General features: G+C 36.7%; 1 protein-coding gene across 8 annotated transcripts in view; it reads right to left on the reverse strand.

The window, feature by feature from the left end:
- The window catches only part of LOC149080555 (kinesin light chain-like), a 172,264-nt gene that overhangs the window by 98,222 nt on the left and 56,400 nt on the right, over nt 1-17,642 (reverse strand). For all 8 annotated transcript variants that reach the window (XM_089239669.1, XM_089239663.1, XM_089239662.1 and 5 more), the window contains exons 6-8: nt 11,731-11,818; nt 10,981-11,082; nt 4,950-5,123 (exon numbers count right to left, since the gene is read on the reverse strand). In XM_089239669.1, the coding sequence (XP_089095795.1) occupies nt 4,950-5,123; nt 10,981-11,082; nt 11,731-11,818 (364 nt within the window). The remainder of the gene's footprint in view (nt 1-4,949; nt 5,124-10,980; nt 11,083-11,730; nt 11,819-17,642) is intronic.

Genomic DNA, 17,642 nt, shown 5'->3' on the forward strand with positions numbered 1-17,642 from the left:
CCATCCACAAACCATGGGACCCAATTAATGATAATTAAGGGGTGCGCCCGTCACGTTACAGTGCCATCTATCTAGCGCCGCAACTAGATACTTTCTCAAATGGCACAAGCACACATTTTGGCACACCGATGTAATGTAGAAGAAGCAGTTATAAATGGTGAATTTGGTGCCTCCCCCCTCTAGTCCAGAGCCCGTGACACAAGATCCGCCTGTCCCTCCCCCCTCCCAATTGCGGTCCTGCATCTATCTTCCAAACTGGTAATGTGTGCATTTAAAGTTTAATGTATACCTATTTGTGTTGTAGGTCTGTATGATCGCCGTGGCAACCAGAAGTTTTTTCAAAGGAATATATAGCTATAGCTAACTCAAAATTTGAAAACCTAAGAAAATCACATTTTTATTTAGTTACCATTGCGCAATCGCGGTACCTTTCCATACCCGGATTTTTACCAAAAGCTAAATTTGGAGAGGGCGGGGGTTATAAGGGACCTCTTTCCCCACAAAGAACAAAAATGAAAAATAATTTTGTAGGGAATTAAAATAGTATAAAAGAAATTATTTTATTCCAATATCTGTTAATTTAAAATTGTTTTCGAAAAATGTTTGTTTTAAAAATTGTTTTTGTTAGTGACCCAAAGTTTCTGTGAAAAATTAGATCCTTTCGGCCCTTCAAAAGCAATTTCGCATGCACACTCGTGATTTTCGTGATCAGAAATGGTGACTACCACATTGCAGTTAGATGACAAAATTGCAGATATTCAAGGTCGAGTTTTTATACATTCTGGTTTTTTCCCACGATCTTGGGAAAGTTTTACAATTTGAATGGGTATTCCGATCTTTTATGATTTCTTTAAAAAAATGTGCATTCGCAATATTGTCGGACCAAGGCAAATTTACGCCGTATAGACGCTGTCTTTGAATGCCGGCAGACAGCCGTGAAAGTACCGTAATTTCTGGTATGTGACTGGAAGCGAGAAAATCTTCAGAGGAATAAAAACTCTAAAATTTGACAACTACACGGCCCTTCATTCAGGGAAGCAACTAAATATCCCTCATCTTCTTCAACAACCCACGAGTATATCAATACAGTACAGTGTACAAAGTAGTAAAACAACTTTTTTAAGGTTGCACGATCATGGTAGACGGGAAAAAAAAAATAGTTGGGGAGATTTTTCTACTTTTTCTTCTTCTTAGAACTAGGAAAAACGGACGCGTGAACAAAATTATTATGTGTCCTTTTCCGAAATTCCGGGTATTTGATACGTTATAGCGCGTCAATGGCATCTCTGACTGTGCAGTGGTAAAATTGCTGCAAAATGCACCATATTACACAAAACAGGATACATTCGCTGCAACTCATTCTTGTGAATAAAATCTACAACACCCTCTTAAGTCATTTCTCTACAGCGGGTGCTCAGCAAACTTTTCAGTAGTTTCCATTCTGCTAACATTTCAGTTAAACCGTTTGATTCTTCCAAACACCGGTGATCAAAAATTATTTTAACTTCTTCTTTACCATAACTTTCGAAAGTTGGATCAGTCGGCAATGGAAGGTTTTGCGGTATGAATATACCGAAAAGTTTCAACTTGTCACATTCCTGGAAACGTTCTTTCAGGTTTTCCAGAAGATTCGTGATGTAACTTTCTTTTACTTTTTCAAACACATCACATTCTTTTGTGCTATAATGGATTGTATGATTCATATACACAAAATCAATCACTTCTTCAGGTACCTTCTCCATAATAAACGCCTGAAATCTTTCTCCGCCATTAGATGAAACATCATCCAAGCTTTTGATGGTGGTGTCAATTTGGCATTTGACGAAACTAAAATCAATATTTTGCTTCTGAAATGCTAAACATAATTTGTTTAGTACTAACACCACATTGGACATAAAAGCAGTCACATCAATTTTTCACATCAATCTGCTTTCAGTAGACCTTGCTCAACAGCACTGCGTCTTCTTGTGCCAACTAGTTCTTTCTTACAGGTTCAACAGACTGATACAGAGATAACCACCTTGTTGCTGATATACTTGAGTGAATTTATTTTTTTTCAGTATCCAGGATTTCATACACTGCATCAAGTATCCTGGTACGTTTAGGTGATTGGCTAAAGTACTTGTGTATGCGATTCAAAATATCTTGATAATTCAATAAATAGCTAATTCTGACAGCTGCTTGTGAGCTAGCTAATGCTAGCCTATGTGCAATGCAATGAACTGCGACACAATGTTTGACATAATTTTTTAATAGGGTGGTGAATCCAGATCTAACACCTGTCATATATTAGCACCCCATCTGCAGCTACCCCACAAATTTTTTTCTTCTGCAGACCAATTTCTTCTAAGGTATTGCACAACTCTTTGTACAAGTCATTTGCTGTGCATCCAGGAAGCTAAATCAATTTCAAGAAAGAAGTGGTCAAACTTTGTTTCCCACATTACTTTCAGTTATGTATTTGATGTATACAATCATACACTGTATTACAGATACATCTGTTCTTTCATCCACCATAATTGAGTACCAAGGGCTTCGTTTTATTTTGGACCCTATATCATTTTGAATTGACTGTGAAATGGCACCTCGCATATCAATGGTACTTTTATGATTTTCATAATGTGTGTGCTCATCAACATTTAAATTTCCTAAATCATGCACACCCAAATCAATGCACAAGTGTTATAAGGAAGAAAATTTGCACATTGGTAAATTTTCTTTCATTTGGAAGTAGACAATGTTCATTGCTGAAATGGCCTTTTTCTCCTTGGAATGAACAGCAGCAACTGATTTATTCCATCCCATTTTATCACTGGAATTTTGAGATGTGAGAGAAAACTGATGATCTTTGGTTTTTTCATGTTTTGCCAAGGAGTCTGCTTTAATGCCAACATTTCCTAATGAAGAAATTTTATTTTATTTGCGTAATCACACAAAGTAAGAAAAATATAGCTATTTACAGTAGAGCATTGATTATCTGAATACTGATCAACAGAAAGTGTTCCAGTTGGCAAATTCAAATTTGTGAGCCATATAGAAGTTCCACCAGCAGCCACTAATGCTTTCCTCCTCCTGGAATAAGCTTCTTTCATCAATGGTCTATCACTGCACCTGAAGAACCACCAACAGCTATTTCATATCAGAACTGGCTGAGTTGATGAAGGGTCATTCCACACCCGGCCATGACACCCATAGACTCAGATTTAAATGATTTTTTCTTTATTTTTGTTGCTTTTACCATCCTTATTAACCGTGTGAAATATTATTTGCATATCTCTAAAACTTTTTGAGAAAAAAATGTTGAAATTTATCAAAAAATGATGCAGATGACTTTTCCGACGCTCAATTTTTAAGTGGCATTGTTTGAGAAAATAAATCGTAACGTTTTCAATTTTCAATATATTCAAGTGAAATTTTCACCAAAATGTTCACAAAAGCATACAGAATATGAATAAAAATAATTCATACGCTTACATTTGAAATTTACATGCAAACAAATTATGTAAACTTTATTTTTGTGGAATTTTTCGTTAGAAAAAATACAATTTTTCTAACGTATTTTTAGACCAGAGGCACAGCAGTTACCAAAACAACTTTTATTTTAAATTTCTCCTAAATATATGAAGTAAAATACTGGAGAAAAAAAATAATGGTTTTTTGACCGTTAATGTATTTATTCTGGCTCGCAACACAAAATTCATCGAAATAAGACTGTGGACGCTCCGATTTCAAATCATTCAACTAGATACTGAAATGCAACGCATCATCCCAGATTCCAATTATTATTTTTTGTTTATTACTTCTACCATCCTTGTTGACCATGCAAAATTTCATGTACATATCTCAAAAACTTTTTAAGAAAAAAAATGTTTTCTAACCTCACAAATGATGTCACTAAGGCTAACCATTCAAGCAATATTATTTATGAAAATTTATCATAACTTTGCAGATTTTCAATACATTGAAAATAAATTTTCACTAAAATGCTCACAAAAAAATGCAGATTATAAATAGGAAAGAAAATGTAAACCTTAGAGGAAAAAAGTCATTTAAATTTAATTTTTTTATTAATTATTAATTTTTTTATTTTTAACACAATTTTTTTTTCAAATTTAATCCTATTATATTAGAGAGATGTCATTTGAGACAATTTGAGACAAATGACATGATAACTAAACACAATTGTACTTATATGACTAATTAATTTGTACATTTTGACTTAATGATTCATGCTTTTTTTTTGAAAAATTTTGCGAGAGATACGACATGAAGGAAGCTATTTTCAATGTCGCCACTGCCTGGTCTGACCTTATATTAAAGTTTATATTGATTGTTTTGTGTAAAATTAAATACAATATGTATGTATTACTTTACACTTTTAAAGGATTTTATTTCCATTTTCGTCCTAAGCATGCAGTGAAATCACGTTTCGGTACATATACATTAAGAGATTTCTGTTATCTGTCTATTTAGTTATCCGCCACAGCCCTGCTCAGAATGTTGACAGTTAATTGAAGTTTTACTGTATATAACATAGAGGGAACAATGGAATCCATCTGCTGATGAGATGAAGAGAACGAGATCAATATGAGGATAAATCATGCTTTTAATGAGGTTTTAATATAGTATCACGCAACACTTGCAACCAGTGCAATGTATTCTCATTCAAACTAAGACCTCTAGATTAAAAAAAAAATTATTTTGAATTTATTAAAAAAAACATAGTGAAAAAGAAAACCAATCAAAAGGTTTTACTGTTTTTCAATAAATAGTAAACTATTTACCACACCTAATGTTAAATTGGAATGGGGTGAACTTTTTTTCCCCCAATGCCAAATCTATAAACTAAATTTCTCTATTAGATTTTTATACCATAATTATTCAAGCATAGAGTCATAAACATTTAAATGACCTTTATAAACTGATCAAAGCAACACTGCACTACTTACGAGATTATTTTTAGTTTTTGCAACATTTGGATCATCAGGTCCAAGTGTTTTTTCATATATCACTAGAGCTCTTCGGTAGTAATGCTCAACTTCTTCATACTTTCCTTGATTTTGACATAAAAGTGCTAAGTTGTTCAACTGTTTAGCCACATCTGGATGCTCTATACCTAAAACCTAAAAAAAAAGATCAGAATACATTATTTTCTCCTGCATTATTAATAGCCATATCATCACATAAACATTAGACAGTAATCACTCATCTCAACATCATTAAATGTAGAGCATCCATTGAATATCCAGACTTTGTTCCAATAACCTGAACACAAGAGTAATTTAGTTTAGTAATGATTCCAAAGGGTATTTCTGAGCAATCAAAAGGTAGAAATACCTAACTCCAGCTATTTTCTCACACAGTTATATTCAAGATAATGTCTGAGACTAGTCTTTCTCTCTTTCCTTACCTCACACAATCACACAAACCCCCATCATATCGCCACATCTAACTGGTCGATCCAGTACAAAATATCATGCAATCTTGAAATTAACTGTGATAGAGAACTCAAAACCAGCTAAAATTGATGGTCAACTATTACATGTGATTAAAAATCAGACTAGTGTAGTTCATTATAGTGCTCAAATAGTGTAAGGTGTGGTAACTCAGGCCAATAAGACACTCTCCTACAGTACCACAGAATCCCAGATTCTGCTAAGAAGCAGAGTTGGAAGAGATCTTGATTGAGAAGAGAGGCAACAAGATGAATTTGACTGCAGAGTCCTGGCATTCATTTATTTAGTATCAAAGGATGTTAAGAGGTGTCACAAGTTTTATACCCATTCAGTCCTTGTGTGTGAGAATCTTTTCTTAAAAAGAAGTAAGAGATAAGTACTAACAAAAATGATGGCAGAGCGAACTGCTACTGCAGGAAGTCCCCACTCACAGAAAGGTTAGCACATCAATTGCTTGGAGAGAAACATGAAAAAAAAATTAAACACTGCCATTCAGAATTTATGGTAAACTGTATATACAAGTCACAAACTAATCCGCACTCGTGTGCAGAAAATGATAGTGGTGCAAAAAAATATTATTGCATAAATGAATGAGAATATTGTAAATACCATTGTAAAAGTTTTCATTCAATCCATCGATAATGAATTTTGTAAATGGTTGAAACCTTGCATGGCTTAGGTCTTGACAATGGTGTTTTAGGAACAAAAATTTTTTTATGTATGGAATTTTTGTTGAAAATGGGAGACTTTAAATGCTGACTCTTACTCCGTGTTTCTTTCTCATAAAATTCGAAAGGCATTGATAAGAAAATTACTAAATTGCCCAATAAAGAAGTTAAATGTCAGCTAATCACTCATAGTTGTCTATAAATTGACAGAGTTGCCATTGACGTGCTATAACGTGCCAAATACCCAAAATTTCGGGAAAGGACGCATAAAAATTTGGTTCACGCGTCCTCCGGGAAGCGTTCTTTCCTAGTTCAAACATGAAAAAAGTGGAGAGAAAAACCTCCAACTTTTTTCCCCTCTTTTTCTTCTTCTTTTCACAGTCTTATCACGATCGCACGCGACCTTGAAAAACTGGTTTTACTACTTCTTATACTGTACTGTACTGTATTGTATTGTTATACATGCGGGTTGTTGAAGATATTTAGTTTCCCCTTAATGAGGGACGTGTACAGAATTTTCAAAGAGAATTTCGGAGTTTTTACACCTCTACGGATTTCCTGCCTTCCAGTTATATATCAGGAATTATGGTAATTTCGCGGCTATCTGCCAGCATTCAAAGACAGCGGTCTATACAGCGTAAATTAGCCCTGTTCTTACACGATTGCGAATGCGCATTTTTGAAAAATCGTAAAGGATTTGGAACGCCTGTTCAAAGTGTAAAACATTTTCTGAGATCGTTCAATAAAAAAGCAAATCTGTAAACACTCTACCTTGAATATTCAGTTTTGCCATCTCGTTGCTATGTGGTAATCACCGTTTCGCATCGTGAAAATCACTCGTGTGTACGCAGAATCGACTTTAGGAGGAGCAGAAGGATTTCTTCCATAGAAATTGTGGATCATTAACGCTCAAAAAGAATTTTAAATTAACATAGTATAAAAGGGCGGGGGTCTCCATACCCCCAATTTTGCCTTTGATGAAAATCCGGGTTTGAAACACGGTAGTGGTAATCGGATAAAAATATAATTTCCTAAGGTTTTCCAATTTTCAGTTGGGTATTCCTTTGAAAAAAGCCCTGGTTGTTACGACAATCACACAAACCTACAACACAAATATCTATACATTAAATTTAAAATCCATGTATTACCAATTCTGAGGATAGATGAAGGGCCGCAACTAGGGTGGGTGGGTGGAGGAGAGCAGGTCTAGTGGCCCCCCCGGGCTCTGGACTAGGGGGGTGCCGAATTCACCCTTTATAACTGCTTCTTCTACATTACACAGGGTGCCAAAATGTGTGCTTGCCCCATTTGAGAAAGTATCAAGGTGTGGCTCTAGATAGATGGCACCACCTACTGACCACAAAACATGCTAAATGCTGGACACACATACACTAGCACACTTAACTTTCACCAACACAAATCTGGCATAGCTCCAATATTCAGGTGTGAAAATATGTCAGTTTTCTCTGATATGTCTGGCGACAGATCAGAGTGGTGGACCATCAGGGAGGGAAAAAATAAAATCATTCTACCAGGAAATTCGCTTCGCAAGGATTTATATGAAATCCTTGTTCCTGTAAATAGGGAAGATAAGTGTCTGAGAGAGCGTGTAATGAGAAAAGATTCCTTGAGTGGTCCATGGCACATTTCTAGATAAATTTGAGGCACTGTTCAAGATCACTTAAGTGGCCTGTGGCACATAACAAGACTACTTAAATGGCCCACAACATATTTCCAGATCATTCAAGTGATTTGCAGCACTTTTACAAATGAATTAAGTGACCTAGGGAGCTGTTCAAGATCACTTATATAAGTGACCTGTAGCACATTCCAAGACTGCTTAAGTGACCCACACACATTTTCAGATCATTTAAGTGACACTGGGCATATATTTCCAGGTCACTTAACCTGAGGCACATTTCCAATCACTTAATTGGCCTGCAGCACATTTCCAGGTCATTTAAGTGACCTGCAGTACTGTTTCAGATGACTTTAGTGGCCTGTGGCACATTCCCAAGATCATTTAAGTTACCTGGTTCACTGTTTAAGATCACATAGGTTTCAGAATCACAGTTTTGGAACACACTGTATTCGAAATGATAGTTGTGGCATCCTCATTAACTGTGAATGTAGGATTGATGCAATAGATGCATACATTTATTGGTTTCCCATCTATCCGTACTTTGAAATTATTTTCTTTTTTGCTGATCACTGGAAACGGTCCAGAGTAGGGTGCTTGAAGCAATGTCTCAACCTGTCATGTTGAATAAATACATGGGAACAGGTGCTTAATGCTTTATGCACGGTCACATTATTTTTGTTATGAGAGCTGGTTGGCTTTGGTGTTAGTGCTGTCATGTGTTCCCTGAGGTTTTCAATGAACATAAACGAATCTTGAATTTTGTCACTCAAATCATAAAAATCATTGTTTTCTTATTCTAGTAATTGTCTGTTGCTCTTCAAAAAACGTATGTTAATGGGTGAAAGTCTGTAACAATTTTATTGTTTCTAGCCACTAGAATGCATTTAAAACATTTAACAGATTTGTACATCGTCAAAGCTAGAATATTTCATTTGTGTAGGTGTAAGATGTCTTGAAAAGAATCCCATGGGTTTAAATTCTAAATGCTGCATTACACTTAGAGTAGCTCTAATTGAAATTTCGCTAGCATAACTATGAAGACACAAATAAGCTTATCTTCATTTGCCAGAAACACTAGCGAAGTAGCATTTTGCAAAGGAATCTAAGAATTTTTTAGACCATGTAATGCGAGATTGATCATTTCTCTTTCTGGACTCTTTTAATAAGTCAGTTAATGGTGCTAGTATATCAGCAGCATGTAAAATAAAATTTCCTACAGAAATTCAGTAACCCCAAGTATTTTCTGAGTTGTATCAGATTTTCCGGACATGCATAGTTTATTATGACATGTACTTTGTCGTCCAAGGGTCGGACACCCTCTGCTGATATTTTGTGGCCCAGAAAGGAAATGTACAGTGTCCACCTCAGTTTCCTCGCTGCTCGACCAAGGAGGGGTTCTCATATAACTGCTGATTGAAAACACTGCTTTAGTGTTTGTCTCCAAACATGCAAAGCTTTCAGACATTAGCTGCAGATGACATAGGTTCAGTGATCGATTTTGATCTGTCTCTAACTGAAGACATCATTTAATTTCACAATTGGATTTTCCCACAGACACTTATAGATGATAACCATCGCAGAATTGTAATGTAAGAACTAATTGTTCACTTCATCTTCTACAGCATTAGTTCATCATTTTGTGAGTGAAATTGTTTTACTTTTTATGGTAAACCCACATTCTTTGGTGCACTTGAATGAGTCCAGATGACTAAAAATCAGACAGAATAGTTGAAAACCGGAAATAGTAAAAGCAGTGATGGCCAAATCGCAAAACTTTTACAGGAGAGCAAAAAACAAGTTTCAGATGCCACGGACCAATGTGTTAAGTGATACTTACTAACATGTTTTTAACTACTCAGATTGAGTTAAACACTCACATTGTTTCCCAGGTTGACAACCTTGGTATTTACTATGCTTTGACATGAAAAAAGAAAAGCAATTTTTTTGGTACTTACTGCATTTACCATTTCTGGTCTTCGGTTCAGTTTTTGTGTCTCAGGTTTTGCAGTTTCTTAGTAGATAAAATTAGTTTTTAAAAAACTCAATTTTTAAAAGCTATGGTTTTGATTTTATTAATTATTAAGCTGGAATTTTACAGTGTCATACCATTTATTTTAATCAGGGCTTGACAAATCTGAAAAAAAAATCTAGGCTCAAAACGTTTTTTTGGAGCCAATCATTTCTAATTTTGGAGAAAAATGTTCGAAAATAACGTTTCTCTTGACTTTTTCAGGACTTAGTGACCCCCTTTCTATGTCAGCAGATATGTCACATAAATTCTGTGTTGTTCTCAGACTACAATTTACTAATCACACATAAAACTTTTACTTGTCAATACCAAGTGGTCAAGCCCTAATTTTAATGTTTATAGGAATTTGATTTTATAAAATGATTTCATAAATGAACCAATTCTATTGGCAATGGACATCGTATTCATAAAAACTTTTTTATTCCTTAAAATTTTCCCCTATTATTTGTTATGATAAATTAAAAAATAATTTATCAAAATATTAACACATTGTAGACCAGTTTTTTTAAGGAGAAGCTCACTCATCACACTGGCTACATATGAGTATAAAGCTCATGACTGGTGAGCAATGTGTTAATAATTTATAATATCATTAATTTTATCACACCACAGTCATTTTCTGCACACAAGGGCTAATTAGACTGGCACCTACAGTTTATTGCCGATTCTGAACACATAAGCCCTTTTTTATACTCACGAGAGGCTGGTGCACTAGCCAATAGGTGTGGGACTCCCTGCAGTAATAATCTTTTTCTATGGTCGCGTTTCTGTTTCTGTTGCACCCCTGGGTCAGGAAAGTTTCTGAGAAGCACAAACCGGGTACCAAACTCGCGACACCTCTAATCATCCTTTGGTACTTTAGGCAAGTATCTTATCGACCTGGGCTACCGCGCCTATGATAACATTAATAATATATTATAACAGACACGTTAATGAAATGAATTACATATATATATTTATTTATTTATTTGTTCATCTTTATTGATTCGACTATGAAGCCGATTTCAAGGTTAGTAGCAATATTTCCATATTTTTACACTTATAATAACAAGACTTACATGATTTAGTTGTTTTCATGCTGAGATTACAAGATAATTGTTCTTGATAATATTATTAATCTCGTTATTATAAGTGTAATGAAATGAATTCATGTAAACCTAAATTAGAATATAATTAAAAACATACAGATTCTCGTATTTCCAAAGCTCTCTTGCATAATGGTTCAGCATCTTTGTATTTCCCTCTTTTTCCATACAAGACAGCCAAGTTATTAAGCGTAGCAGCAACCTTAAAAATAATATATATACTGAATGTGTAATTAATTATTAAAATTAAAAAGGTGCTATTGGAACAAATAGACACAATCAAAATGAATAGCTTTGTCCGAAATTATAGAGGGTGATTCAGAAATCTTTTTTTCGTTATATATCAAAAGGATGATTATGAGCTTGGTTTGACTGTATAGGATGACGGGATAGCAAGAGCTTGCTTGCACAATACCTTAGAATCTATCTTTGCTAAATGAAAAAGTCAGGTACCTTGCCAACTAAATTTTGTTGCCAACCCCTGCTATAATCTTCTCCCAATTCCCTTGAGAAGGTGACCATTCTGAAGGTGATGAAGAAAAAATTTTTTTGTTTGTTTGTTTGTGCGCCACACTTTATACATATACTACGTTTCTAGGGCACTGCCAGGTGTTTCTGATATATTTATTCTATGTTTATGATATAATCTTTTTGGCATTATTCAATGAAAATAAAAATTGTTTTGGGCTGAACATTTTTCATATTTTCATAGTCTCATGGTAAAAATTGTGTTTTGATGTGAGTTTTACATCAGAAAATTGAAAATTTTGCCATTAACTACCATGAATACCAATCAAAACATGACACAATATAGGTTATGTACAAGAAACTTTGCAGAATATGAACTTACTGCTGGATGATAGTTACCAAGAGTTTCTTCTCTAATAGCTAGAGCATCGTTTAGAAGACTAGCAGCTTCTTTGTATTTGTTTTGATCCCTGAAACAATGAAATTGTAAATCCTTATTTTTTGAAAACTGTTCATTATTCCAAAAACTAAATAAGATATCTCGAGAAGGTTATGATTAATAATAAGAGTTGAAAAAATTAATAAAAACAATTGTGAAACAAAGAACAAGAAAAATATTTTCTTAGCAAACAGATAGGCATATAATCTGTCTCAAAAGTTGAAAGTACGAAAGAAATACGTCAAATATGAAGAGAAATCGATAGCAAATGAACGTTTAATAATTTTGCTAATTAGGTAATTTAATATCGTCTATAATTCATGTCAAAACTTACAAGTAATAATTCAATCGAACATATTTGTAATACAAAAAGAAGAATTGTACACTTAAATTTGTTTTAAAAATTTGAACACAACACTAAATAATGTTTTCTTTGCTTCTGGAACTCAAAAAATTGCTCTACATCTACTTGAGGTTTTATATTTTATCTGTAACAAATCAATCATCATTCCTCATTGCAAATTTCATTAATCTGTAGATATAATTTAGCTTATTAAGTATGACATTCCATTCTATGGTTATCAGTTGTAGTTCTGATACGAGATTATTTTATTATACAAATGCCACAACAGGCAAATTGCTCATCGAGGTGGCTGGAAAAAAAAAGATGCCAATAAAAATATGGATGTGAAATATGACCAAAATACAACAACCCAATATAAAGCTGCTGTGGTGGCGGAGTGATCATAGTGATGGACTCGCATTGCGGGAACCCGGGTTCGAGCCCCACCGTTACCACAGTGGTGGTCGGCTGAAGTTGGTTTTCTGTGGTTCCCAACTTCAAGGTGCAAATGCGAGCCGATCTCCCCGTTAAAAAGTCTCGCCACAGAGAGCAACAGTCCTACAAACAGTACAAATATTCAGTCATTACACTTCACTCACTTCACTTCTGAGATATAGATATGGCAGCACTAAAAAATCATACACAACACTAGATGCGCACTCAGACTGTTAGGTACACATACTTACACTTCCGGCACAACTCACTAGGTAGTAAATTGCCCATGGTGATGGACCTGAGTTGTGCTCGGCTTGAAAAAAAAACCTCAATATAAAAGCTTATATCATGAAAGAAAAAAAAATATATATAATGCACTGCCCACATAAGAAAACATTGTCTTATCTAAGTATGGATAGGAAGGGTTTATCCCCATCATTTGCCCAAGATCATGTAATGATTATAAGATATAGGCCCTCCACACACACACACAGCCATCGATATTTCTAAAGAATCTCTCTTATTACCCAAGCTCCTGGCATTTATTAGAGCACATTTTAATTTGCCCCGTGATTTAGTGTCAATCAAGAAGCCATCCAAGTCAGAGGTGGGTAATTCCCCGTCAATACTGTTATTATCACAGTTTACTAGCCCACATTCCTGTCTATCTGGTCTGGGAGTAGAAAACCTGACCTAAGTCTATTGTAAACCTCCCAGCTTCCCCCCCCCCCCACATATTGGGTGAATCCCATCCCAATGAAGCCCCCTATTGGTGAATGTGGAAAGCTCCAAGAACGTGACCCCAAGTGAGGAGCAAATGTCCATCAGGCCTAAGTTGAAGTGGGGATCCTACTCCAAAATGCCCTACTACCCCTTGGCAGTACTACTAATAAACCAGACATGCACCTCGTCCATATTCCTCTGCGGAACTTCTAACAAATTGGTACATGTTGGAATGTGTGTGTAAGTATAGTGAACCTTCCGCGAAGTTTTGTTTCTGTGTAATGCTTGTCATGTGTAGTGCTGCCATCTGCAATCAATTTTTTTAAACTATGAGTTTTTCTCAACTCATAGTGAGTGTAATGAATGAATAATTATACCGTTGTGGGCTTGTTGCTCTCTGCGGCGAGACAAGCCGATGGCGAGATCGGCTTGCATTTGCGCCTCGAAGTTGGGAACCACAGAAAACCAACCCTTGGTAGTACTGGAATCACTGCCACATCTGAAACTCACTCTCGAGCAGATAACAGTAAGTCCTGGTACTCTGACAGAGACTCAATAATATTTGCTCTCACTTAATTTGTTCTCACAGACATGACTACCCGCCCAGGGAGCTTTCGTCTATCAAAAAAATCTAGAACGTTGCTAAACTTCCCCCCATGAAGACAACAGAGCTCAAAACCCTGAAAAGCCCTACACACCATATACCCCAGTTCCTTAACCATAAAATCCCAGATAGTTACACCTCTATCACTAACACGCTATCCTTCATCCTCAACCACTCATTTCCCCACTAAACTGTCATTGTTCATGGAGATTGCTTCTTCGATGGCAGGTAGCTCCATTATACCCAGGCCCTCAAAAACCCTAACTCTCTCCTGTAATGCTTCGACCCCAAGTTCCAACCTGAAACTATCAGCTACTATCCCTACACAGCACTAATCGACTTTGAGGCATACTAATAATAGTTCTAAATCTAGTTAGAAATAATATAACTTTACTTGAAAAATTGGAGAATGAGAAACATTAACAGAAAATTAAAATAATCTAAAAAACATTGTAGCCTCGTAGGGTTGAAACTACTAGATTTATTTTCAAGGGACTAAAAATTTACATCATGGGAGAAAATCCTGCCTACAACAAAACATACACCGCGTGGACGACATCGCAACAATTTCTTTGTTCGAACTACTCTCAAACACGACTGCCATGAGAGCGAATCTCGGGCACGCCACCTATATTCACAAATACGGTTGGTCTTGACCGTCATAGACTCTCCCCCTGGTTTCATGAAACCGTCTCGGTATGAAACCAGGAAGAGTCTTCAAACATCATAAAAATACGTTACATATAAACAATATTCAAATATCTGACGAACTAATTTCAATAATGGAAGGCTATAAAATAAGAGAAAAAAAATTCACACATCTTCATAAATAATATATAGTTCATTCTTCACGAAAACGATGACTTGTAGGTAGATCAATCTGCGACTTTTTCGGAAGACGGCCTCATCGACGCATAGGCATCACCGGTGTCTGTGCAATGTTCTTACAAGGTCGAAGTGATGATGTATGATACACTCCAAGCGATACCTGAGGTGAAGGTGTACTGGCCACAGCATGTCTACATGGAGATCTCTGGGACACCGCAGACTTTTGGAGCCTCGACCATGAGTGTCTAGTTTTCGTCTTTTTCTTTCATCTTGTGGAACTCTATGTGCTTTTGGAAGACGGATTCGTCCTCGAAGGTCATCACACAATATTGACAGACGATCACCTGGGCGTGAAATGGCTGCCGAAATTCTGGCAATGACGATGTTATTTCCTCGACGTACACCTTGTTCATGTGGGTCATGACGTGCATTATCATCTGCAATTTCTAACTGAATGTGGACTGGCAGATTCCGCAAGTGTAGGCAGCCTGTGAGCGACTGGCGGACACGACCTTGCCGCTGCTTGAAGTTGGTGACTTTGTGGACATGGAAAGGCTTCTTGAGTGTTGCTCGTCAATCTGTCCCTGAAACGGACTCTTATGGGTGAAAACGAACGGGCAGACATGATATCTGAATGAGTTTCTGACGTCGAGAGGAGGATTTGCTACGACCCTTTGTTTCTTCGCATCCTCTTTTCCGGGCATAGCTGTCCTTTCCATCATGGCCTCTAACTTTTTGCATCCCCTTTCTCTCTGGTTTCGGATGTCCATGAGTCCCGGTGGGAAAGACTTGCGACCCTTCTTGGTTTTCGCTGGAGACATTCGGTACTGAGACACGAGTATTGGTGAACTATTACCAGTGTTGATATGATGTTCAACGAATGGAGTAGGCTCTCCCCCTGGTTTGAAGACATCCTGATGTTCCCTTAGAAGGGTGCTAAGTTGACGCTTTTGTTCGGGAGTCAAGTCTCTTCCCTCATCAGCACACAATCGGTATGAATGCATGAGGTTGACTGATTCCAATACTGCACAAGCAGCCATTGGAACCTGTGGGAATGAGAATTGGTGATGGGAAGTGTCACTGAAAAACCAGCATTTCCTCTTTAGATCCATAGCGATGCCTTCTGCCGTCAGGAAGTTCAATCCCAGCAGCGATCGGTTACCCTTTGCTTCTGGAAACACTAAAAAGATGGTATCAATAGTTCAATTTCCAACGCGTATAAGTACTTTGACTTCATAGACCTTGCTGATAGACCGGGTACCATCAGCTAGACAAATAGTTGTGGTGGCACTGTTCATTGGTATATTTTTACTTAGGAAAAGCTTGTATAAGAGTTCCCTGCAATCGAGTGTGTCGCACCAGTGTCTATGCATATGAGACCACGATCTTGACATACTTGAATTTCCATCAGAGGATGCGATACCTGAGCATCTGTGGGTTGAAAGCTGTACAAAATAGCATTGTATGGAGATTTCACAGCTGTCGCAGTTGATGGAGAGCAATTTGGACATTTTGCTTCGATGAACCCTGGCATACGGCATCCATAGCAAACGATAGATGATCTATCATGAAAAGGTACGGATCTTAGGGGTTGTACAGTTTTACGAAATTGTTCGGGTTCATTTGGAAAATTGCTTCAGTTGAAAACACTTCTGATTATTGTCATAGGCATCCAGTTTATCGGCAAGAACAGTGGGTGAGATTACTTCGTCCACTTATCCATTAGATCATAGTTTCCCAAACTTTTCATTCCATCGCCCCCTTCTCCAGAACTTTTTTTCTCTCATCGCCCCCCAACTCAAGTAAACCCATAGGATCCTATGTTAAATCCGTAGCTTCTATCGCCCCTCTGGACCATACCATCGCACGCTTTGGGAAACACTGCATTAGATGCTCTTTGCATTCAGGAGGGACTTTCTTTTTCATCTGATCAGTGATGATCAAATCCTTTAAGCCATGGAAAGTTGTGATGTTCAATTCAGTTAGGGCGGTATTCACCGACATGGTTTAAACTACAGTCACAATTTTTTGATAAGAGATCAACACGGATTGGTTAAATTCAGGTTTTTAACCAATCGGTGTTCATCTCTTATCAAAAAATTGTGACTACAGTTTAAACCACATCTGTGAATACGACCCTTAACCAGTTCTGTTAACCAGAAGAATGACCTGAGCTCGAAATAGTAATCACGCCAAGTACTGTCTCTCGGTTTCTTGTGAGTAGCAAACAGTTGACAGAATTTTTCGGCAGATAATCAGAAACGTTTCAGGAGGACCCCTTTTACAGGTTGATAATCAGATGCATTATCTTCAGGTTCCCATGCGATGAGCGATGTTACACTACTCAGAAGGACTGTGATGAGGTGGGATACCCAAAATTCTTCAGGGACCTTCGTCAATTTGAGTTGCTGTTCAGTGAGAGATAGAAACGAGGATATGTCATCCTTTTGAACGTCGAAACTCGGGAACAGTTTGTCAAGTTCAAATCTAAGTTCTGCTGACATTGACGCAGAGCTCTGGCACTGTTATAATCCACTTAGTTTTCAAGCTTAAACTTCTCAAGTTCGAACTGTATCTCCAACTTTCGGACTTCAATTTCCTTTTCCACTTGAACCATGGCTTGTTCCCTTTGAAATTATCTGATTGATGACGGTTAGCAGGAATTCTTTCATAAAGTCCTCATCATAATCGTCATGGTTGACTATTGCAGATTTTATCTGAACGACTGTCATGTCGGTTGACACGGCTACTTCCAATGCTTGAGATAGAACGATGAGGTCTTGCTTCTTTCCTTTTACTTAATATGCCATATCACACTTACATATAAAAACCAATGTTTCAATAACAATAAAAAAAAAAAAAAATTACACTTTTGAGACGTGCGGAGCGATATAAAAAAACGAACATCAAACAAACATTAGC

Source organism: Pholcus phalangioides, unplaced genomic scaffold, assembly GCF_987345545.1.
Source record: "Pholcus phalangioides strain wild (caught in Gottingen) unplaced genomic scaffold, Ppha-v1.0 ptg000011l_1, whole genome shotgun sequence".
NCBI lineage: Eukaryota > Metazoa > Arthropoda > Arachnida > Araneae > Pholcidae > Pholcus > Pholcus phalangioides.